This window comes from Benincasa hispida, chromosome 9 (genome assembly GCF_009727055.1).
Source record: "Benincasa hispida cultivar B227 chromosome 9, ASM972705v1, whole genome shotgun sequence".
In the NCBI taxonomy this organism is placed as follows: domain Eukaryota; kingdom Viridiplantae; phylum Streptophyta; class Magnoliopsida; order Cucurbitales; family Cucurbitaceae; genus Benincasa; species Benincasa hispida.
This window is the reverse complement of record NC_052357.1, coordinates 7565152-7590868: the sequence shown is the minus strand read 5'-3', so window position 1 is coordinate 7590868 and position 25717 is coordinate 7565152. Positions and strand designations below refer to the sequence as shown.

At 35.4% G+C, this 25717-nt stretch overlaps 2 protein-coding genes across 4 annotated transcripts; both read right to left on the bottom strand.

The window, feature by feature from the left end:
• Positions 1–8817: 8817 nt before the first annotated feature.
• On the bottom strand, positions 8818–9818 carry LOC120084841 (mitochondrial import inner membrane translocase subunit TIM23-2-like). The gene has a single exon (XM_039040657.1). The coding sequence runs from the start codon at positions 9734–9736 to the stop codon at positions 9164–9166; it is 573 nt and encodes a 190-aa protein (XP_038896585.1). The 5' UTR covers positions 9737–9818; the 3' UTR covers positions 8818–9163.
• Positions 9819–20569: 10751 nt separating this feature from the next.
• Positions 20570–25414, bottom strand: LOC120085014 (U-box domain-containing protein 35-like). 3 transcript variants are annotated; one of them, XM_039040831.1, is made up of 9 exons: positions 24864–25414; positions 24606–24703; positions 24192–24313; positions 23868–24101; positions 23264–23423; positions 22974–23075; positions 22411–22848; positions 21389–22171; positions 20570–21090 (listed from the first exon to the last, which is right to left on the bottom strand). In XM_039040831.1, the coding sequence occupies exons 1-9, from the start codon at positions 24958–24960 to the stop codon at positions 20812–20814; spliced, it is 2313 nt and encodes a 770-aa protein (XP_038896759.1). In that variant the 5' UTR covers positions 24961–25414; the 3' UTR covers positions 20570–20811. The 3 variants fall into 3 exon arrangements, with proteins under 3 accessions (XP_038896759.1, XP_038896758.1, XP_038896760.1); XM_039040830.1 differs by having other exon boundaries at positions 24868–25051; XM_039040832.1 differs by having other exon boundaries at positions 20948–21140; positions 24868–25413.
• Between the last annotated feature and the right edge of the window lie 303 nt (positions 25415–25717).

Genomic DNA, 25717 nt, shown 5'->3' with positions numbered 1-25717 from the left:
CTAAACATCCTGAGATGATCGGCCTGGACAGGACGTACTTGATGGGGTCGGCTTTCGCAATTAAGTGGACTGTGAAGGCCTGCATGTAGTGCCTCAACTTATCTATGGCGAAGAAGAGCGCGAGACATGTCTTCTCCATAGGGGAATAATTGATCTCGGCTCCATTCAAGATTCTACTCAAGTAATAAAGAGCGCGTTCTTTTCCCTTTTCTTTTTCTTGTGCCAATAGTGCCCCCAGTGATCTCTCTTGCGTTGCAATGTACAGTATCAATGGTTTGCCCGCTACTGGGGCTCCTAAGACAGGAGGGCTGATCAGATACCTCTTTATGCTATCGAAAGCATTCTGACAGGCCTCGTCCCATTTGAATTTCTCTCCCTTTCTCATCAGTCTTTGAAAAGGTTGACACCGCCCTGCTAGGTTAGAAATAAACCTCCGGATGTAGGCCAGACGTCCGTGCAAACTTCTCAACTCATGTAGATTTCTTGGTCTAGGAATCTTCTGGTTGGCATCAATCTTGGATTGGTATATCTCTATCCCTCGATGTCTCACAACGAAACCCAGAAAATTTACTGAAGTTACGCCAAACGCGCATTTGAGGGGGTTCATCTTTAACTGGTACTTTCGCAGGCGGTCGAACACAATCCTTAGATCTTTCAAATGATCCTGTCGTCGCTTAGTCTTGATCACAAGGTCATCTATATAACACTCCACATGTTTGTGCAACATATCGTCAAACACCTTTTGCATGGCACGTTGATAAGTAGCACCGGTGTTCTTCAACCCGAATGGTATTACCTTGTAACAATATATCCCTTTTGGGGTTCAAAATGCTGTCATTTCCTTGTCTGCGAGGGCCATCCGTATCTTGTTATACCCGGAGGATCCATCCATGAAGGATAGGGCCTCATGTCCCGTTGTCACATCGACTATAATCTCTGCGATGGGCAATGGAAAGTCGTCTTTAGGACAGACACTGTTTAGGTTGTGAAAGTCTACGCAAACCCGAAGCTGTCCATTATTTTTTCTAACCGGGACAATGTTGGCTATCCATGTTGGATGTTTAACTTCATGAATGAACCCGGCCTCAATCAGCTTATTGACCTCAACCTTAATCTGGGGGATAAGTTCTGGCCAAAAGCGTCGTTGAGCCTGCTTAACGTGTCGACACCCCTGTTTGGTCGTGAGATGGTGGACTGCTACTTTTGGATCTAGTCCCAACATCTCTTTGTATGACTAGGCGAAAACATCCCTGTACTCGATGAGTAAACTCATGTATTCGTCCTCTTCCCCCTCCGAGAGGGACACACTAATGAAAGTCGGACGTGGCTCTTCTACGGTGCCCAGATTCACCTCTTTTAGCTCATCCACCGTGGATTGACCACCGTCCTCTAGACCTTGTGGAGCGTCTTCCACTTCCTCTTCGGTCATACCTTCTTCGGATTCTTCAGTGATGGTGATGTGGTGGCATGAAGTTTCGCCTTCCTCCTGCTCTAAATTTCCATTATGAGGATTGGTGAAAACTACATCGCGCCGCTTTACTTTGAGTGTGCCCTCACTTGTGTTTAAGGTAACGAAGGTCTTTCTCTTCATGCGTGAGGGGATGGTACTACGGATTTCTCCATCACTTCTTGCCTCTCCTGATGGCTTCCGGTCCGATAATGCTTCAGCGTTTTTAAGGTTGATTCACCGCCAGACGGACGCTCAGGGTATCGGCCCCCTCTTTCCTGTAGTTGTTTCGGGGGCGTCAGCGCCGACTCTTCCCTTCCCCTTTGTCTTACTAGGGACACATTGGTCAAGGGGATCTTCAACCCTCTCGTGCTTCAAGCGATAAAAAATGGGAGTACGGGTTTTTCCTTCACTCTCCTTTGGAATTGTGCCTAGTCTTCCAAAGGCTGACGATCGCACCACCACCAACAATTGACGGATGATTTCCTCATTTTCTTCATTTGGCGAAGTTAACCTTCGAAAGACTGAGCGTCGAGTATCTCTGAGAATAACATGTGGGATTCCCTTTTCTGCTTTTGTCATGCTTAATCTTTCGAAGACCAAGGCACGTGCGGCGGGTGGTCTAATACGGTTGAAGGCTGAGGCTCTTTTATCTTTGCCCTCATTTTCTCCTGTATCATCAACTTCTTCCACAGTGATGTGATTGTTGTTGGCCACTTTCCCTTTTGCCTTTCTGATTATGCGGACTGGCTTTAACGGCTCATATCCGAGTCCCGCCCTCGACGTGGGTATAGTGTGTCCCTCTTGCAAAAGCTTCTTTTGGGTTGGCGAGAGTTGGGGTTGCTCGTAAATCTTCAAACTTTTGAACTCAGTGTGAGTTATGAAAGTCCGTAGGCCCACGCCTTCTAACAACAGCCTTGACAAGCTTTGTGCGATGAACATCCGTCTTCAGTCCGCCTAACTCAGGCTAGCCTGTTAGCCCCGGTTCGACCAGTCCGCGCCTCTGGCTTGTGGACTCTCTGCTGTCTGTAATACCCACGCGTGACATATTCGGGCGTGCACGACAACCACTCCTTTAAGAATTTCCTCTATGATCCGCCGACGCTGCAACAACCTTTTGTGCACATCCTAAAAAGCGAGCTCACCTTTTTTTTTCGTCGCCGACAAAGGAAACATAGGCAGATATCGGAGGGTTTTTTGAAGGCTTTCTCATCCCACACCACGGTGTAGTTTCAACGTGGATGGGACATTGTTATCTCTGCATCTGTGAACTGGAGGCTCGTACTCTTGCTAAACCCTGCCTCTTTTCTTTTGTTCTTACTTGGCGACCTCTACGACCGGATCCCACACGCTTTCTTTGTCTAAACAAGTTTCTTCTACCGAGATTATCTCCTCACCGGAATTGCTCCGCTCTTTTAGGATAAAATCTTTTGGCAATCTGCGAGAGTTGAGACATCACTTCTACAAAATAGACTTTAACTGCATAATCTGACCTTCTACACTCTGAATCTTGTAAACTTACACCTGATTGTAGTGTCGAAAAATGTAATCACTACCGTATCATTAACCCATGATCCCAAAGGCGTCCTCAATAAGCAGTTCATGTAAGGTGGTCTTTGAGTCTATTCACAATGAAACAGTCGCGTCGGGCCTTTTTAGATCACGCCAATGAGGAGCGTCCATAAGCGTATCATGCCTATCTCCCCTCTGGTTGCCTTGATAAAAAACCCTGAAATTACTAATTTGTTGTTTGATAGCGTCGTCGCAGTAGTTTATCCCTCAAACTGTTTCCATAGTCGTCTTTAGGCATCCTATACTTGATTGGCGTTAAATCCGTTAGTCGATGCACGCGATTTCGACGGCACTCTACTGATTACTTGAATATATCCAGAACGTTACAAAGGACCTATATAGTCAGTGGCGATCCCAGTAGCAGAGTCTTCGTCGAGAAGCCTATGGATGGCGCCAACTAAGCAGAGGCTATAAACATCGTTGTCTGCGTAGAGTTGTCGAATCGTCAACCCCAAGAGCATGGCTTCTAACAGCGCCGTATCAATAGTCGGTGCTAAGTTTCTGCGGGAGGGTAAAGCAGGTCGTCATGTAAATAGTGACGGAACCCTTGGTGCCGTGTCGACTTAAGATGAGCCTGAGAATGGTAATCTTCTTCGTTCCTGATGACTAAAATATGCACCATAACGCACGCCCTGCTAGAAGCCTCCTGTATCTCTCCTCTGAACGTCCCAAATTGGCAGAAGTCTTCCGAGAGGTAAAGTGGCGCAAAAGGAGTCATTGTCGTCTGGGACGAAGGAACATCCTTGTCTCTCCGTCAACAACCTTGGACCTATCGAGCCTTTTTTTCTTTATCCTTACATCCTTTTTGTGCACCATTGTCCTCTCTTGTAGCCTTCTAAATGAGAGCGATATCCTCTTATCTGGGTAAAGGTTCAGTGCATCTTTCTTCTTACGACCACCACAAGTATCCAACATGTCGTTATCGTCATTGTCGGTAACACCTCTTCTCCATTTTTGAGATCACTGTGATTTGGACTCCTGCATGAAAACTTGCACTAACAAGTTCAAAGGTCCCAAAACTTGGATCGAACTCTCCATTTATCTTCATAAAATAATGAATTGGCTGCTTGGCATACGCTCTGGAGAGTTACCGGTCAGTGCCAACACAGGACATTCATTTAAGTAGACCACCATCCGTCAGAGTGATCCAGTGCTATTATTCTCTCTCGCTGGCCAATTATAAGGATCCCAATTACCTTCAGTACAAACAACTATTTTCGAGTCCGGTGGATGCTAATGACCAGCTGTGAACTTGCAGTAAAGTTGAATATCATCACATCTTGCCGAACCCTGTTACCGGATCATTTGAGCAATTACTAGTCGAGCTTGGATAAGAGTAGTTCTTCTAGTAACGTTGCTTCAGCATAATCCGCCAAATGTCATAGTCGGGGAATGGTAGACTTTTTCCTACTCGTTCTTTTCAGGTGGGCTGACGTCTTTTCGCCTTCTCGTCTTTGATTTTTTTAATCTTCTTTTCTTTCCCTTTTGAGGAGAACTTCAATGGGGTTGTATTAACGACCATTGATTCCTTTGTGGCGCCCTTCACAATTTTCTCGAAGCCCCTCACCTCCTTCTTGTCTTTCCTCAGTTCGTGGCTCAGAAAGTCCTTCGTTCCTCTGTTGGCAATACTTAGCTCCATGTCATGAGCGCGGGTCGCCAATTCTTCAAAGGTACGGGGCTTTATCCCCTGAAGGATATAGAGGAGTTCCCAATGCATACCCTGCGTGCACATTTCCACAGCAGACAATTCGGTGAGTCGATCTTTGCAATCCAGACCAGAGCTCTCCATCGGTTGATATAGTCGACGACTGGCTCCCCTTTCTGTTGTTTAGCATTCGTCAGCTCCATCATGCTGACGGTGTGCCTAGTGTTGTAGAAGCGGTTCAAGAATTCTCTTTCAAGTTGCTCCCAGCTGTCAATCACCTCAGGCTCTAAGTCTGTGTACCAGTAAAAAGTGTTCCCTTTGAGGGTTATGACGAACTGTTTGACTAGCAGGTCTCCCCTTGTTCCCATATTTTTGCATGTTTCTACGAAGTGGGCGATGTGTTGCTTTGAGTTGCCCTTTCCGTCAAATTGTTGGAACTTTGGTGGTTGATACCCTGTAGGCATTCTCAGGTTGTCAATCCTCTGGGTGTATGGCTTGGAATACATGAAGGAAGTTTGAGCCGACCCTCTATATTGAGCTCTTATGGAGGTTATGATCATGTCTTGCAGTTGTTGGACCGATAGAGAGGCCACCGAGGCTGACTGTTGCAATTGGTTTTCTTGTAGCACGGTCTTCCCCTTGCCAATTGCTTTGACCGTGGGTGCTTGGCTTGATTCGGCAGCCTCTCGAGACTGCATTTATTCTTTCAGGGCAGCGATCTCATGGTCTCGCTCCTCGACGGCTTTCATCAGGAGGTTAATCTTCCTTTCCATTTCTGCCATGGCCGATTCCGCTGTTACATCCACCATCATGACAGAAATCACACCTAGCGGTGAATCTCTTTTCAGCCTGTTGGATGCGGAAGTAGAGTTGTCAAACAAGGGGTTTTCCTTGATGACAACCCCACTTTACGGGGATTCCATCATTTTCCTCAAGACGTTGTGGGCGATGAGGGAGCTCTGCTCTTGCTTCTGCATGATTTCTCTTGAGCAGCCGCAGGTGACAGGTCCCATGCACGAGCCGTTTGTGGAGGAAGCTTTGGATGCCATCTTCTTAGGTACCATTTGGCTTGTTTGGATGCTGAGAGATATGAGAGGTAGAGAGGTCCCACTGGTTGTGCTAATTTGTTCACACGAGGTTTTCAGAGAAACGTGTTTCGTGGAGTTGAACTTGAGTTGGTGTTGATGTTGAAGTTGATTTGATGTGATGTGGTTCGATCTCTAGTACTTGATCCTCTAATTCTCTCTTAGTTGGGTGAATGTGCTTGACTTGAAGAAGAAAAGCGTCGAACGTTCTTGAAGTAGAAGTCTTGGAAGCTTGAAGTAGAAATCTTGGAGTAAAAGTCTTGGAAGAGTCTTTGTGTCTTCAAGGATCCTCTGGATGTAGAAAAAAAATCCTTCTCAGGCGGGCTTCATGGGTTTGGTTGATCCATGGACCTGGGCCCAATTAATTGATTTTGGGCCTGATCTGAAATTTAGGTTCAATTCAACTTTTTTTTTTTTTTTTTTGTAGTTTGAACTTTAAACCCAAATAATAATATCAAATTGGGCCAACTACGTCATCGAAACTTGTCTTCAATTCAATTCAGGACATGTGTCAACTTCTAATAATTCAATTTAGGACATGTGTCAACTTCTAATTGGACCCAAATTTAATGATTTAGAAATTCGTTATTAATTTAGCAAACAACGTGGTGACTTGTGATTGATCCAAAATTTTATCCTTCAACAACTTCTTTATTGTGAATTTAAATAATATATTTTCCAAACTCTTTAACTTCTTTATTGTGAATTTAATATAAACAATTAACGCTAGGAATGCATTCCTCGGGATTTTTACTAGATTTGTAGCCACAATTTTTTGTGATATTTTGTGTAAATTATATTAAAATGATCGGGCTTTTTCTTCTTTTTTTAGCAGATATCAAAATTGTCACTGCTAATAATAATCCAACTTTGCTTTCAAAAAGAAAAAAGAAAAAAGAAAAAAGGGAATCCAACTTTGTTTGGAAGAAGATGGCTATGAAAGGCAATTCCTAAAAATGAATTAAGTTTTTATCATAAATTGAAAGCCTACAAAAATCAGCAATGTTGAACAGCTCATGAGAACAAAATGCCATCATTCGTATAGTAATAACTCAACTCATATACAACACACCAGACTTTGGCCATACATTCCAATTTCTTTACCTTCTTTTTTATCAAAGGATGTGCTACTTCCGAAAATTCAGGATGTTTCAAGACCTCGTGAACTTTCAAAATGCTTATTTCAAGTCTTCAATTTTTTAAAGAAATCATTCTAGTTCATGTTATGTTACTTTTCTACCTTAAATCCACTTTGTCCAATGTTCGTGTTAACGTAAATGCTAGTATGCATACTCAAAGCTTTGAGTTAATTTGTTAAAACCAAACTAGAAGTAAAGATTAAAAAAGAGCTTCTAAAAGTTTGGAAACAAATGGATCAACACAAGAATTAAATAGACTAAAAACAACATAAACTTGAAAGTTCATATACCAAAATAAGAATTAAACCTTAGATTTAAAAGAAATTTCTAAAGTGAAATTAGGATAAACAAAGCTTCCCCAAGAATTAACATAATGGAAAGAGTAAATAAAAACATCTAACAACAAAAGAACATACAAAGACTTTTCTGTGTTTACATGATGTGGGCTGGTGGGGTGGGGGGATTCAGGTGGGTACTTTCTGATATTAAAATATCATCGTTTTTTTAATTCAACCTTGAAGATTGATTAGAAGATCAGAAGAGTCAACGAAAAGGAATTGCTTTGACTGGCTTAAATTGAGCTTTATGAACAGAGGAGAAGCCATTTCATCTCAGTGAAACCTTTTACATACCTCAGCTGACTAGTTGTTGAGTGACAATATCCATCTATTATTCGTTTCAACAGTTGCTTTTGTCATCCTCCACGAGATGAATGCCTCTCCTCTAGTTGTTCAAACTGCCAAATTGTCTTTAGTTCATATGTCAAAGTTCAGTCAATTCCAATAAGTTTTGTTACAGCGAGAATCCTTTCCATACCTTCAGTTGCCATAAAGAAAGCTTATACTGGTAAATTTCTCAGGCTGATGAAGCCAAAGAATGTGGTAAAAATATGGTAGTACCTGCCAGTTCTTTTAGGCTTGTGAGCGTAATCTATAATATAGTTAAGATTGCTAAAACGAGAACAGTTGACCATGATGTAAATAAAGAGATGTGAAACAATAAAAGAAATGCACCTGTGAGGCAGTTGACACTCCAATGGCTCAAAGCATTCAAAGGACATTGAGATTCCAGAACCGCCATAGATCGATTTTCCCAGATTTGTCTCATCATCCCAAGTAATAACCCTCTCAAATAATAACAATCAAGGGTAGTGCATGGAGAAATTCAAAGCATATCTTTCCTATTTTTTAATATTCCGAGCTCAATCAATATGCAATATCATTTTTGAAAGGACATATATCAAGATAACAAGCCATTGTAGAGATAACATTTCATCTGTAACTAACTAACTTAGAACTCAAGGACACAGTTATACAACCTATAGAATAGATCCATTCAAATAAGGCCGTATTTGTAACTAACCAACTATTAGCAAGACACTAAATAGTTACCATTACATTTATAACGAACCTGCTTCAAAATATAACCTTCCTCGTTTTCGTCTCCCATACAGAAAATCGAAAACATAAGCCTAACTTTTCCGAAGTTGAACAAAATCTCCATAAAAGATGGTAACTTGAAAGAACATATTTCATTTGATAAGAACACTTCTCGTGCCCTTTGATGATCAGATAATTGCTAACAATAAGCAAGATAAAAGTTTTCTACAACAAAAAGGATTGGAATTGATGAATGAAGGATGACCGGCAAGGTAAAAATTATGACCCCAGGTAGTCTCACATATCAACACCATTAGAGCGTGAGCAGGTAAGAAATAAAAGTTGAAATTCATTTGCTCATACCAGACATATAAGACTAACCAAATTCCTAAGCTCAAGAAGGGCATTCTAATTTTCTACAAATTTCACCATTATTGGCACGCACAGACCACGGGATCACAATTCTTTTGAACTCCATCAAGCCATGAAAGCATCAAACATGGATCTCTCTTCTGTTCTCAAACAAGAAAATAATGTATTGCACAATTGCTTAAGCAGCAGAACAATAAGCTACTACTAATTGATGAGATAAGACAACGATCAAACCTCAAATAATTTCCTTACTTACAACCAAATTATCAGACGTAATGGAAATAATTGATCATTCCCATACCACAAGTCTAAATTCTTGAAGATTATTCATTATCAGAGAACTCGACGAATTACATCACTCAATGAAGCTAATGAAGAAGCACGAGTTAACCTCGTATAGAAAATATCAAGTGAATTAGTTAATTCAATCCTCAGCATTCTCATCACAGTTTCCCATATAAAACTATGACTCCCTAACACGAAGTATATCGATCAAAATTGCAAAATAACATTCCTTTCCACCTTCATATCGGCACGTACCGCTTCAACATCTGCTTACCCGTCACCGCCACGCCAACGACAACACCACCAATAGCGCCAGCTACCGCGGCCGATCTCACCCCTCTTGCTGCACGATAAAGCGCACCGGTGCCAAGTCCCGCCGCAACACAATTCCACACGTCGTCCGTATCCCTCACAGCCTCAATCCCGCTCTCCAAACCAGCATATAGCAGCCCAATCACGCCGAGCCGATTCCCCCAGAGACGCCCTGAATGACCAGACGAGTTGAGGATCCGATTGATCCGGAGTTTCAAAGTATCGCCTGATTCAAAAGATTTGACGCCGGATACGAGTCCTGTAGACGCACCGCCTACTGCACCAGCGAGGTAACCGCAACCAGTGTAGAAGGTGAGATTCTCACCCCAAGATCGACGCTGGCGGCGAGCTTCTTCATCGAAAAGAAACTCTGGGGAGGTTGGAAGCTGGAAGTTTCGATAAGGAACCTGAAGATCCTTGTAGGGATTGTAAAGACGTGGTTGAGATGACCCATGATCAAACCCTGAATCAGAATCGCGATTGGAAGAACGGTCCGCCATAGCTGAGATTTGAGTTCTAAGCTTAGGGTTACGCTCAATTCTCTCCAGAAAGAAATGAAGGAGAGAGAGAAATTCTTAAGAACCGCGATTCTCCCTATTTTATGCGGGAAAAAGAATCACACCGGTTTTCCGTTGAGGGGAGCCGTGAACCGCCCATTCCGGTTCAATTTTGCTCTTTCTAGTTTCCAGTCTATCTCCGGTTGACCGAGGTTATAAGGCGGCTCAACTCAGCCGAACCCAAACACGTCAGCTACAAAGTCGGTTTTTGTAAGATACAGCAGATTAATTTAGTCTCCCGTGCTGTCCACGTGAAGTTTCTAATTATTTTATTTTAAAAGGTTAAACATTCCCTTCCCTTTGAGGTTTATTCAAGGATTTCTACCTAAAATACCTAAAGAATAGTTAGGTATTCTTGAACATTTCATTTTTTATATTAAAAAAATCAATGTTCTCTATTTTCACTAATATCAGTGTCTATTTACAATTTAACTATTATATATATATTTATTTATTTATTTCTCTCTTTTCTATGTATTCTCTCGTCATACATATTCTTTCTCTCAAATAATATATTTCACATATTCTGTCCCTTGTAATTCACACTCATATATTCCTCTTCCCTCTTTTTCTCCTTTCTCCTCCCTCTCTTTTCTCCTTCCGATGATGTGAGTTGCAGGTGGTAGACAACGATGTGGGGCGACAAGATGACACAAACGACTTGAGACGAATCGATGGTGCAGACGGCATGGGACAAATCGACGGTGATGGGTTGAGCAGATTCGGTTGACGGCATGAAGGGGTGAGCAAATCCGGTCGACAATGACGGGTAGAGATTCATGACGATAATGGCTGAATAAGAAGAGCTGAAGATGGAGGGTTATGTATTATAAACCCCATATGAATATGAACTTTATTTTTCTCCTATTTTTTTATATATATTGTGATATATATGTTTTTTTTTATTTAGCTTTTATGGGAAATTTGCTATATATTGTGGTATATGTATTCATTTATTTGATATAAACAAGTGTTTTTTTTATTTAGATTTGTTGTATTATGATATACATACTATGGTGTAAATGAAATTTATGAAGATTTACATACCGTAGTATATTTCATATATTGGTTTATGTTATGATTTATGTCAAGTATCAAGTTCATCTCTAATTTAAAAACGGTAATATATTTCATATATTGGTTAGAATATTTTCAAATACCTAACAAAATGTTCTAAGGTATATTTAAAATAATCATGAATTTGTCAAAATGTTCAAAGGTATATCTAGAATAACCATTAATCCGTACATTTTTTTTTTAAAAAAAAAACCAATAAATTGATATGTGAAAACCAACATAAATAGAAAATAAAATTTTATTAAATGATTTTTTTTTTCAAATTGGAAAATAGAAAAAAAAAACAAAAGAAATGCATTTTCTCTCTTCAATTGATAAATGAGAAAAACTATATTAAATGTATTTTCTCTCTTTATAATAAATGTATTTTCTCTCTCAATCATTAAAATAGCTTCGAAAATAGGAAAATATATAAATAAAACGAATATAAATAAATATAAAAAGGATAAAATTGTCCAAAAATAACACTAAAAAGATCTATTTGAAAAAAAGACATTTATGAAAATATATAACCAGAGATAGGTTTCTTATATAAAAATTTTTTTATTCAATTAAGTTTCTACATTTTTTAAAAGTTTATAAATTCTTTTACAACAAGAAATATATATATTGTTAAACTTTAAAATTGGTCGATTTTTTTTTTTTTTTTTTTTATATAAAAGGATTATAACTCATTTAAAGTTATAAGATTGTTGTTATTTTTTATATATTATTAAATGTACATGCCTAATCAATTTTTACACATTAGTTTTCAAGTCAATTTACATATGGATGATGTTGTAAATACTTATGTTTTTTAGTTTTTACAAATCTGTAACAGTGTTAATTTTCTTCTTGTTTTAATGAAAAAAATAATTCTCCAATGATATTTATGAACCAAGTTAAATTTCAAAATTATAATGTACAAATGAAACTTTCAATATCTCAAAACTTAAGGGTATTTATATAATATAACCATCAACATATACCCCTAAATGGGCATATTGAATCATTTAAAATCAGATACTAGTGGTTGTGTTAATAAAAAAACTTAAACTTCTATACCCTAAGTTTTGGAAATTATTTAAATGTGAATGAATTTAGACCGAGAGAAATGTTGGATAAAATCATCTCTTATTCATCTATTTTTCTATACTTGTTTAAGAATAATTGCATAATACTCGATAAGAATAATGTTATCGAAATGATTTTGAGTTGATTTATGAAAACAAATTAATGTAGTCATGAATAGAAAGAGAGAGTTTAAACTCATTCGCATATACAAATTCGATATTTTAATTAACAAAACGTGCAAAGTTTGAGGATATAAATTAGTGGTCCTTAAAATATTTGTTTAGACACTAACCTTTTTATAATTTTATCTAATAATATATCTAATTTTTTACCAATGTATTACATCACTGTTTTTTTTAGCCCAAAATTAACTTGTCATATAATCCTTAAATAAAATAATCTAACATATCTCATAAACAATAACTAATTGTGTGAACAATAGGAATAAACTTAGTAAACACAAAATTAAGTAAAAATCTATTCAGATTCAAATTTTTAATTTTCTTTGTAAGTAGATACATACACAATACTAAAGGTCGACTAAGATTCAATATTGTAATGTATCTATGTATCTATATTCTATATTATATACAAAGGGATTGTGGAGGAGAACCATTTTTTTCGTTTGCCTTTTTAGTTTATGGTAATTAGGATATTTTATTTAATTTCACATTTAAATTATTTAAAAAAAATCTTATTTTATCTCTAATATCTACTCCACATCAAATAGTTGGAAAAAAAATTTAAAAATCAAATTTCGTTCTCTAACCTCTAATTTCCAAAAAATACTTTTAAAAAAACATATTTTATCTTTAATAATTTCTACTTCTCTAAAAATAAAAGTTTTTTTTTAAAAAAAAAATCATATTTTATCTTTAATCTCTTATTCACGAAAATATTTTTTAAAATCTCATTTTATCTATAATATTTACTTCAAATTAAATAAAGACAAAATAAAAATAAAAACAAATCATATTTAATTCTCTAATTTCTTGTCCATGATATTTTTAGATCACATATTATCCCTAATAAAATTTTTACTTCACATTAAATAAAGAAATTTTAAAAATAAAATCAAATAAAATTATGATTTATGTCAAAAATTTATCTATAAATAGCTAATTTAAACCTCTCATTTTCCATAGATATCTCCTCTCTCTCTCTCTCTTTTTTTTTTGTTCTTTTAATTTCCCAATTGACTATCTCTAACTTCTTGTTTTTTTTTTTTTTTAGGGATTTTCTTGTAAATATATATTTTTTAATTTCATTAATAGCAATATGTTTTTCGATGTTTCTTTTCTATTCCTAAGAAGTTTAATTTATCTGTTTCAAATATATCTTCTATCTTCTTGAGGAAGATATCACCTCTTTTTCTCTCTCTTTTTTGGTTTTTTTAATTTTTTTTCACTTTCTAATCCTCACATATTAAACATGGTGGAGAAAATACCTTGCTTTAATTACATACCGACAAAGTGCCAAAGAAGAGAGTAATTGTTTTAATGTTTGGTAGTTTTTTCACCTTTTAATTTTTGTAAATGCACATCAATGAGTTTGGGGTTTATAATATATATATATATATTTACTATTTTCATGCTTTTATTATTTCTTTCTCTTTTCAAATTTGTTGTAAATAACCAACAAGAGTGTAGTTCAACTTGTTCGTACTATTGACCTCGAGGTCTGAGGTTCGATTTCCCCACCTCATACTTTAATTACAATACCTTTATAAAAAAAAAAAAAACAAATATTGTAAATGCACACCAATTCATACAAATTTGAAAATACAATTTAAAATTATGAAAAAGATCGTTGCAAATCAAACGGCATTAAGTTTGTGATTCTTGTTTGCATAGGAAAAAATATTTTTCTTGTTGAAATTAAAGTTTAAAATTAAAATTAGGAGAATAATCAAATCATCCAAACCAAATAAATATTTCTTTTTTTAAATTTAGAGTTTAAAATTAGGAGGCTAATCAAATCATCCAATAATTTTTTTTTTATTAAATAAGAAAAATTATCGCAATATATTTTTTATAGAAAAAAATATTGGTTCAAATCAAAAATTGAATTTAAAAAGATAATCAAATAATCAAAAAAGGAAAAATCAAACTATAAGATTATTATAACAAAATTTTAATCTATACTATTTAAAAAGGGTTATGGGAGAAATATTTGATTTTTCCATTTGCTCCTTTAGCTTATGATAATGAGAATATTTTATGTAGTTTCACATTTAAATTATTAAAAAAAAAACCTTATTTTATTTCTAATATCTCTCCTTCACATTAAATAAAAGGAAAAAAAAATAAAAGTAAGAGTCAAATCATCCTATAAAAAAGTTTAAACAAAAATAAGAAAGGATTATCATGAAATGAAAAAAAAAAACTTGGTTTAAATCAAAGTTTGAAATTAAGAAGACAATCAAATCTTGGGAATTAAATTAGCTAAATGATAATTATCAAGAAATTTAATGAAAAATATTACAAAATTAACAGGATAATCAAATAATCCAAATTCGAATATCAAATACATTTTTTTAACCAAGTAACTATGAATTTTAAAATAAATTTTGTTCATATAAAATTAGGAAGATGATCAAATAGTCCCGATTAAAATAGAACCATTTTTTTTACTAAGATGATAATTATCACACTTTTTAAAAAAGTAGTACAAAATATTTAATTTATATTTTATTTTATGCATGTTTAATTTATATATTCTTTTATAATACATTCTATATTCCATTAAAATAACTATAGTTTTTCACACTCTACTTCCAAAATTTTATTAAATGTTTTTTATGATTTATTTAAAAAATAAAACTCTCTTACTCATAAATTAAAGTTGTGTTATTAAAATTTCGTAACAAATTACCTTTTAGAACTTCATGTAACACGTGCAACTCACATTAGTACTATCTAAAAGGGGCTATAGGAGATAAACTTTTGATTTCATCTTTTGTCCCTTCTAGATGATGATGGTCATAGGATTGTCTTAAATAATTTGATATTTAAATTATTAAATAAAGTTTTTCCCCTAATTTTGAGCATCACACGAAATTTTTTTAAAAAGAAATCAAAATTTGATTTATACTTTTTATGTCATTGATACGTTGGAAGAGAAAGATATTAACAAAAAAAAAAAAAAAAAACATACTTCATGTTAAATAAAAGTTTTTTTAAATCAAAAAGTCATATTTTATCTCTAACTAATATCTACTTTAAGTTAAATAAAGAGATTTTTTTTATAAAAAAAATCACATTTTATCTCTAACTAATATATTATTCATATTAAATAAACCATTTTTTTTTAAAAAAAAAACACACTATCTCTAACTAATATTTATTTCACAATAAATAAAGAGCTAGAAGGGGTTATGAGAAGAAACTTTTGATTTCCCGGGATGATGGTCATAGGGTTATTATAGGTAATTTGATATTTAAAATCAATCAATAAACTTTTTATATTTTATCTCTGACTAATATCTATTTTACGTTAAATAAAGATAAAAAATGTGAAAAAAGAATCACACTTTATCTCTAACTAATACCCATTTTATGTTAAATAAAGAATTTTTTTTTAAAAAAAAATCACATTTTATCTCTAACTAATCTACTTTGATTTTTTTTTTTTTTAAAATTATCTATTTAAATTATTTTTGTAAAATCAAATAAGAATTTCCAAGTCCAAATTTCCTCAATAAATATATAGATGACTTAAACTTTTAGTTTCCATATCTCATCTTCCTTTTCTTCTTCTACTTTTTTTCTTCTTTTAATTTTACTTTTATTAACCTGCCCTCTTAAGTTTATGTAGCATGTTTTCTTAAAACTTATTTAAGCAATATTACCACATTGTATTTTTTTCCTTATTCTTTAACATTTTAAGTTTCTTTCAAAGCTTCTAGGCATCACCTACCATTTTTTCACTTTATGTATCTCTTCATTTTTACCCCCCTCCCCCCCTCCCCGCGTTCCCCTTTTAGAATTAGAAGTGTAATGATCCGATTCCATGATACTAGGTCATTACTATATGTATACATACATCTAAAAACAATACTTTTCATGAATGGGCTAAAACCAAATAAATATTATAAAATAACTAACTTTTATTAAAACTAAACAACTAAAAATCATTAATCAGGTACCCTTAATTTAAACAAAATTTTACTAAAAATTTTTGTCTAAAACAACCAACAGAGCAAACACTGAAAACTTTTTAATTTTAATTAAAAAAAAAAACTAAGATTTTAAATCATGAAAACATAAAAAAACATAAGCGGAAACATTTGTCTAGTCCCAGTGACACGATCACGGATTCCTACTGTCATTCGCCGATGTATCCTTTTCCTTACCTGAAAAACATACCAAGGTCAGGCTATGCAGTTATATCCAATAAATGCAACATACTAGTGAGACATGCATATAATAAACAAAATCCTGGATGGTCATCTAGTGAACGATTTAACTCAACCTAACACGCATCTGGTGGCCCGAAGGTTCATAAACATAGTAGGGCATCCATCGATACCCGATAACATGGTAGAGAACACATTGATTTTCGATAACATAGTAGGAAACCTGTAGGCTTCCGATAACATAGTAGGAAAACCGTAGATGTCCGATAGTGTGGTAGGAAACCCGTCGGCTTTCGATAACATAGTAGTGTTAGGAGAGTAAATCATCACTCCTATCTATAAACATATCATGCTTTTAGTAAAATTCACAACATAAATTATAGTACTTGTCTCTTGGTTCCACACATAATTATATCAATAACTTACTTATATTACAGTTATATTAGTCATATACTTTAATCATAATCATATCAGTCACATACTTTAATCATCATGCTCACAAAGCAATTCTAGAGATATCTTGCTTCTTAATATCATCAGTCAAATCTACTAAATCATTTTTCTTAGTACCTTAACTCAAAGACGGTTCCAGTAGTAAGATTACTTACCTCAACAACAAACCCAAATAATGTTCAAGCAAATCAATCTTTAACAAAAATCTTGAATCATAACACTATAATTTATGCTCAAACAATTAGCAACCAAATCCCTCCAAAGCTTTAAACGACAAATCACCCCTTTTGGACAAATCAATAATGGATAATTAAAAATCAAATTACAACAATTATATTAGATCCAACAATTATATTAGAAATCAAATTACAACAATTATATTAGATCCAATAGAGGATCCAAACCAAACTACTCACCCAAAATCGTGCTAGAATCACCCAAAATCAATGTTTTGTAAAACTGGATAGCACACTCTCAACCTCCAAAATACGAATCTAAAGTCCAAACATAATGGGTAAACATTAATCGGAGCCAAAATTTAATGGAATTCGATTTAGCATTGGATAAAAAACGAAAAAAAATGGGGTTCAAATCATTTTATTGACATAAGTGTTCTATATCGAAAAAAAAATCCCAACAAATTTGAAACAATTTATGTATTAACATAATAGTAGAAAGAGTACCATGCTGTGTCCGGACATCAAACGGTTTAGCTTTAACCATATTAATAGTCCCACATTATTGGTTGATAGAGAATCAAAGTTGATTTACCATTGAATCACGAAATGCTATGGTTCTTCAATATGATTTCTTCATTTTGTTAGAAGTAATTCGCGGGATCGTGCACCTTTTCGTAGTTATAACTAGAAAAGTACAATTGGTTGACAATAGGCCTTGCACACATGCACATGCACACAATCACGCACAGACACAAACACAGACACAGATACACACGCACACGCACGCTAAAATCTCAACGTTCTCAGGAAAGAACTATGAATGAAGTTATTGTTTCAATTTATCTGAGGTATCTATCAGGCAACACCCTTCTTGCATGTCCATAAATCGTGATCTCCATTACAATTTTGCATCTTCAGCTAGATACATGGTTGCTAGTGTGACTCTTGTGTCCTCTATCACGATGTTCATCGTCTTGAAGTATTCTTCAAGGTCAGAGACAATTTTTCAAGGTCTTCGCATCCCGTACTCCACGGAAGGGTTTTGGTTCCAGGATCTTTATCTTGTTAACTTGGATTGCTCCCCTAGGTGGGGCTTGGTTCCTTACTACTCGAATAGTGAGATTCACTCTTGCGCTCACATCCGCAATCTCGGCTCTGATGACGTCGAGGGTCAATCGAAAATTTTCGTACAAATTAGTTACCATTTGAATAATTGCTTTATGGGAGCCATCTAATTCTTCGACGCACTCCTCTATATGAGCAATAGAGCTCATTAAGCTATCCCCACATTCGAAACTGCTAGATCGTGCAGTCTTTGTCTCTAGGGTCTCAACCCTCATCATCAATTCTCTAACGAGTAACCCGTCTAGGCCGCCAACTACCGCATCAATTCCGTCCACTTTCTCTGCAACTTTTTGCACTCAAGTTTCCAATAAACGAATACTATCAAGGACTTCTCTTAGGTAGAGCATTTGCTCTTCCATCTCTACCAACCTATACGTTTGGTACTTGTTCAAATTCTTTGTCGCCAACATGATTATTGATTTTTCTCTTTGTGAGCTGACTTAGCTCTGATACCAACTGTCACAATCGTACTTTCAGAATCTTCACTTAGCCATTGTGCAACACTTGTTCCCGCTCATAAACAAGTCAGCCAATTCGAATTCAGATCGCCGATGGTACACTGAGTGCCTCTTGCAACCTCTACCCCCGTTTTAGAGAAAACGGTTTTAGAAAACGGGTTTAGAGGAAAAGGTTTTTGCAAGCATTTGAAAGCATGAGTTGAGAGAAGAAAGACTGTAGTAGGCTCAAAAGTAATAAGCAACAACAACGGCTATAGCATACCACTCTAGGTATAAAAATATAATAGTTAGTCTTATCCCCATATAGTGCATTCTAAGCAATTTTGTGACTGTCACCCTTACATATAGACATAGGCGAGCGGCCACTTATAACAAGATGAACTAATAAAGCAAACTAACTTACATAATGAAATACATAAGATGAAAGCATGATAAAAAGGAGTTGAGATAGGCATGTGGCCATGGGCAACAGGTCCTGGAAAGCATGACCGTGACACTAGGCATCGCACCTTCATTTTTTTATTTGTTTAAGGTATGCCATCTTTTTCAATTTTTTCTTTTTTCTTATAATTTAATGTGAATGGTGTTTTTTAACCTTTGTGTGTGACTGAGATTTAGATTGAATTCTCTCTTTTTTTTTTATTTCGAGCGGCCGTCCAGGAGCCGATCGATCCACTGTCGAGCCGAGCCTGTCTCTTATACACATCTAGATGTGTATAAGAGACAGGGTAAATAGTAGTTACAAATATATTAGAAATATGTTTTTATTTCTAATAAAAGTGATTAGCTTTTATTTTAATTTTTTCTTATTATAAATGACAATATTATTAGTTTATTTGTTTTCTTACTATCAAATACTTAAACTAAGAGATTACAGATTTAAATCGAAAATTAAAAAAAAAAGTATATATATATATAAACAAAAAATGACTATCAATTATAAGATTATTGTTTCCAACTCATATATGTAAAATTCATTTTCAACTTTATCAAATCTGTACAATGCACATAGCTTAAACTAACTAGTTTAACCAAAAACATCAATTATTTCCATATATAATAATTATCCATCACTTGTTAAAAAACTTGTATGATTATCTCATAGTAGAACGAACAATTAAATAAATGGTAATTACATTTGGTAACATTTTTATATTTTAAAAAATTGCAAATATAACAAAATCTACTAGCGATAGACTTCTATCGTTGATAGACTCTTATTAGTGATATGGTCTATCATTGATAGACTTCTATCAATAATATGATCTATCACTTATAGACTATATAAATTTTGTCATATTTGTAATTTTTTTTACATTATGTTATATCTCCTAATACTTTAGGTTTGATTGTTATTTTGCAACTGTCCCTTAAATAAAACGCATGAACGTAACAAGGAAAGCCATCCCTAATTATATCATCTCTCGATCTCTTCTTCTTGAAAAAGGCTATATTATTATAGTGCTATAATACAAGTTTTTACATCACATGGACAAAATTAGGAGTGTTCAAATGACCCAATAATTTGGACTATCCAACTCAAATAGTAAAAGTTGGATTGACTTAGTTTTGTTCTTGGATTGGGTCAAATATTTTCTATTTTTGTGGGTTTGGGTTAGGTCTCGGTTAAATATATATTTTTATCCAATTGGACCCAAACCCAACCTGAATTATATGTATACATATTATGTTTTAATTTTTAGAGTTTAACTTTAGATTGAAATTTTAATGTTTTTCTTTTAGGATGGTTACAATATTTGTCTTTGCTTAAAGTTAACATTTGAATATTATGTGTATTTAGTATTTAACATTTGAATATTATGAATTTTTAGTTATTAATCATGTGTTGTAGATGAATTTAAGTATTTTAAATTAATAAGGAAAAAACAAACAAATACCTGACCCAACTCAAATTTTATGGGTTAGGTTGGAAACTCTGTTCGGATCTTTCGAATAGCCAACCTAAATTTTCGAGTTGGTCCGAAAAATCTCTCTCAACCTAATCCAACCTTTGTACCCTAAACAAAATTGAAACCTTGAGGGGAAAAAAAAAAGCTGGAAAACGTTTGAGCTATGAATCAGAAAGTTCACTGATTTATAATTAATTAATAGAATATAACCCAAGTGTGATGAAATGAAATACAACTTACAACTTACAACTTACAACTTGCAAGTGGGTTGTTGATGTGGGAACAAACACCACATTTGCAGGCAATCACAAGTGAATTTAAGTGCTTGGTCAGAAAGAACAGAAATATAAAAACAATGAAATTACACAATAAATTCTCTCTCTTTTTTATTTTTATTTTTTCTTTTTTATGAAAAGGAGTGTAGTTTCTTCAACCCCATACTAGCAGCAGAAGCACAACTTGCAAAAGACCAACAGCGTTCAGAGCTGCTTTGCTGCTGCTTCTTTGACATTACATCAACTCGTTTTCCACTCATTGGTAATGGCATATTTAAGACATTTGCATCACTGTTGCTCCAGCTCCACTTTTTCTTTATCTGTGGAGAAACGGTATTCAAACCAATACCCTTTTGGCTCCAAAATCTCGTATTCGCTTTCAATCGCTGCCATCTTTTTCTCACATAGATCTACGTTGAATTTCCATTGGCAGGTTGTTAGGATTGTTTCTCATTCCTTCCTGATTATACATAATAACACGATATAAATGCAAAGGTTTCTCGTGTGTGAAAAAGTTTAAAGCCTGGTAACAATAAAAATTGACCAAACTTTTTTGTTTAACCTTTTTTCACACAAGTTTTAGCATGAGATTTTAAAGATGCAATTCCCTAATCCCTTCCCATTTCATGATGCTTTTTGGAAACTGTACACAAGAACAAAGAAATTGTAGTTTTGGTTTAGGAATTAAGATGTCAAGTGCAAACTAACCTCACTTTCTGATCCCTTCAAAATTGGAGCCGAGTTAGCCGCCCATTGATCATGTGGTTTGTTGACATTTGGGAGCTTGCCCTTTGGTGGCATTTCGCCGGACCCCAGATTTCTTAACCTGACTAGTTCTGGCAATAGAACTGAACGGAGGTCAGGCCTATCTCTTTTCCTTAGCTCACAGCACTTCAGGGCTAATTGAGCGAGTCCTAGAGTATCTTCAATAGGCCAATCTGTAATTGCAGGATCAAGTATCTGTGGGAATCTGCCATGTTCAATGGCCTCCTCAACCTGATATGAAAGACCCATGGGTGACCTTGCAGTGATGAGCTGAAGTAGCAGAACACCAAATGAGTAAATATCTGATTTCACCCCCAACATTCCTGTTTGTTGATATTCTGGATCAATGTAACAGAAGGTTCCAGCTGCAGCAGTCATGTGATATTGAGTGACACTATCGGCAACTGATGGTGGAACTAGCCTGGCCAAACCCACGTCGCCTATTTTGCTCACGTAGTTTTGATCTAAGAGAATGTTGGCTGGCTTGAGATCACGATGCACTACAGGTTCTGGCTTCATTTGATGAAGGAAGAGTAGGGCAGTGGCAATGTCAGAAGCTATCTTGAAACGGGTTCTCCAGGGGATTGGAGGAGTGTTATCTTTTTGGAAGAGACGGTCTTCCAAACTCCCGTTTTCCATAAATTCATAAACAAGGCAACCGTATTCTGGGCATGCACCTAAGAGGAGAACCATGTGTGGATGCCTCATGCGGCTTAGAACCTCAATCTGCAAATGATGAACATCGAATCTTCAAGAACTTTTTTTTAAATGCATAAATTGGGTGAAAGTTTACGCATTATAATTCATTGTAAATATATTTTTCTTATTCAGTTTCATGTTATCACAACCGGAGACAAAGAAGTAGCAGTCAACTAAACGATGTACTATTACAGGAAACTTACGAATAGCTGATAATTGAGTGCAGTTATTTCCAGCCAAGATAAACAAAGAAAAGGGAAATTTACCTCTTGCTGGAATTGTCTCTGCCCATGAGATCTATCTGGTCGCAAGATCTTAATGGCAACGGAAGTATGATCAAGTGAGCCTTGGTAAACAGGTCCATAGCCACCCTCACCAATCTTGTTTGACTCATTAAAATGATCTGTTGCAGCTTCAATCTCGTCAATGCTGTAGCGTCTATAGCAGATATTACTGTGTTCAAATAACTCCATTGTTTTCTTCCTCTCCTCTGCCTCAATCCTAGCTTTTTCTTCAGTAATAATTCGTTGTTTCTGGGTCTCTAGTTCAGCCAACTTCTGTGCCATTAGAGCTGCTTCTGTCGCAGCCTTGTTCTTCTGCTTCTCAAACTCTGCCAATGCTGTTAGAGTCTCTTCTGCAGATTTACTGTGCTCATTTTTTCTGTCTTCTTCCATTTCCATCTTCAACTGTTGGAGTTCCTTTGCCTGATATCAGTTATCAAACATAGTATTTTCCTTTCAGGATCAACAGGCTTCAAACAATATACCGTCTAGAACTTCTTAGATTAAGAATATCATTTGATATAGAAAATGTAGCCATCGGTTCTTACCTTTTGTTTTGCTATTACAGCTTCCTTGGAAGCTGAATCATACATTTCCATTGTCCGTTTGATTTCAAACCTCAACTTTCTCATCTCAGATTCGATGGAAGGCTGCAAATGCAGATAAGCTAACTTATTTAGTCAATCATCCATGTTTATAACTACATAACTTAAAAGGTATTAAATTTTTTCGCCCAAATATAAACTCAAATAAAACTGATGTTTGAAATGTAACCATTAATTGACCAAAATCAGACAGCTCCTCAGCTGGACATGAAATTGTTTAATTCTTTACTTACCGGGGTGTTAGAGGAAACAAAGCTCCTCGAACTATTCTCTGAGGAGGTGGTTAAGGAAAAATCTGTGTTCTCAAAGGATGTATCAATTGATTTGAAACTGAGAGGCCCCGAAAAGTCACTAATGCCTGACATTGAATCATTACTGGTGCCAGAACTATCCCTACAATTGAAACAAACTGTTGTTAGTCATTTGTTTCAACCATCACTTCTAGAGGCAGTTCCAGGCTAGCAGCCAAAGCTACTAACGGAGAATAAAGGGGAAAAAAATTTAAGAGACTGTATGCTTATCCTATGAGTCTACACAAACAAAGAGCACTGAATGAGTTAAAAGGAAAATTGGGCTTTTGTCTTGGCACACCAGAAAAAAAGAATCAAATTTTTCAGAAATTTTATCTGCTCTTTTACTTGGATTACATTTCAAGTACGCAATTCCAGAAAGCCACTACATCGGTATCCCAATCAGCTAATGATAATAATTCTATCTACACAGGAAATTAGTGAAGATGCAAAAAAAGAAGTTAATCAAATAAATGTGTCACACATGAGAGAGATGGATGTTGTGGAATGTTGTATATACCCAAAAAATTATATATTGAATTTCTACCTGTTTATATCTTCAGATAGTCCTGAGATATTAGAATATGCTGATTTTTGTATTTTTGATAGAGACCTGCCGATTTGTGGAGTTCTGGTTCGTGTTTCTCTTGCATCAGTTTGTGACTTATGTCGCTTTCTCAATCTCTTAGTATGAACTTTTCCTCTAGCTATGACATATACAGAGCATGATTCTGGAGTTGATTTGAGTAAGGACGTTGGGACATCAGGATTCTTGAACTTCCTGCATCAATGTAATACTAATAGCTTATAGACTAATTTCTTAAATACACCGTTAAAATCTTCCCTACCAGAGGCAAAGAGAAAGACAGACCTCAAAATAGCATTCCGGCTGGAAGCACCCACAACAATATTGCTAATGGAGTGTTTACTGACATAGTCAATTAGTGCACTTGGAACGTCAATGTCATGGATGATTATCTCCTTTGCGACTATCTGAAAATTGCGAAAAATACAAATATTTCCTTTTAAGAAGTTGACTTAAAAATGCATTTTAAGAGGGAAAAATAACCCTAATTAAATCGAATGGTTTCTCAGAACCAACTCAATATGCCATATGCCATGCTCGTAGTTCCTTGTTGGATATGTGTAAAACTAATCTTATGGAATAATATTATAGGAGTGTTTGCTAACATTTTGATCTAATTCATAAATGATTCATTATCACATCAGAAAACGAGAACTATCCAATTATCTGCTTATGACAAAGAATTGGGAAATTGTTTACTCCTTTTCGTGCACAGAATCCTCGATAGGGAAGGAAGAACTGATGCAACTCAGCTTCAGTCGGTGGACGACACTCCTTAGGAACCGTATCCGCCTCCTCTGCATATAAAGGCAAAATCACAAGAAATCATTGCTTCATCTCCAAACGCCATAGCGTACTCCAGTACATTTCGGTTAAGGACGCGACAATTTAATCATATAAAAGAATTAACCAAAATGACGACGGCCAAACGACGTCAACAACAAGGGAGACGGGTACCTACGGGGATGCAAGCTCTGGTCCCGAACATGAATAAGGATGCAATCGCCAGTGTTCTTCCTGTTGAGCAGATGTTCCACAGCCCATTTAACCGCATATTGACTGTTCTTATCCCTACTAATCGCGATCACCGTGTGGGCAGTGGAATGTGAATCGTTGGTTTCTTCTTCAGCTACGGGAGTTTCCATAGCCCGAAAACGCACCCACTGCCGTCGACAGAGCTGACGGAATTGGAATACGGTGAGGAGAAACGAAAAGAATGTAAGTTGCTGTAAAGGGAGTGGGGAGTGGGTTTGATTACGATTGTTTTACTAAATTTGGGGAACAGAAACAAGAAAGGGAGCACCATCTTCTTCGCCAAGAACCTCAAATCCAATCTGTGATTGCTAAAATTAGGGTTATGAAGAAGAAAGTAGCTGTAGCTTAACCTCTCTGTAACGCGGATTTTCTAAACTGAAAGCGACGCATTGCTTTGAAGAGTTGTAGAAGAAACCATATCATCCCTCCAATGCATGCTCTGTTTTGGAATCCAAATAACAGAGACGTAACCAAACATTCGCTTGGCCATATTTTTGTTTCAAATCGTTTTTTTAAAATAATTTTTTATTTACTTTTTTATTTATTTGGACATATTTTTCCTTCCAACTACTCCATGTTATTTCAAAAGTTTCCAGGAATCCGGGTTATTTAGATTAGGGGTTATTTTAAAATTTAATTGGGAAAAGGATAGGTTTTGAACTTATTTAGGAAAAATGGAGATTTTTTTTTATGCATTTGGAAATATTTTATTATTTTTTTCTCGTATGTCACATTTTAAAAAAAAATTAAACCGGTCAAAATGCGTCTATTCTGAC

Coding starts and splice junctions, on each gene's coding strand:
- LOC120084841 (XM_039040657.1), bottom strand. CDS start 9,736: ATGGCGGACCGTTCTTCCAATCGCGATTCTGATTCAGGGTTTGATCAT.
- LOC120085014 (XM_039040830.1), bottom strand. CDS start 25,051: ATGGAAACTCCCGTAGCTGAAGAAGAAACCAACGATTCACATTCCACT. Junction 24,102..24,191: donor AGCCGGAATGCTATTTTGAG/GTCTGTCTTTCT, acceptor ACATTGATGCAG/GAAGTTCAAGAATCCTGATG. Junction 22,172..22,410: donor AGAGACAATTCCAGCAAGAG/GTAAATTTCCCT, acceptor CATCATTTGCAG/ATTGAGGTTCTAAGCCGCAT.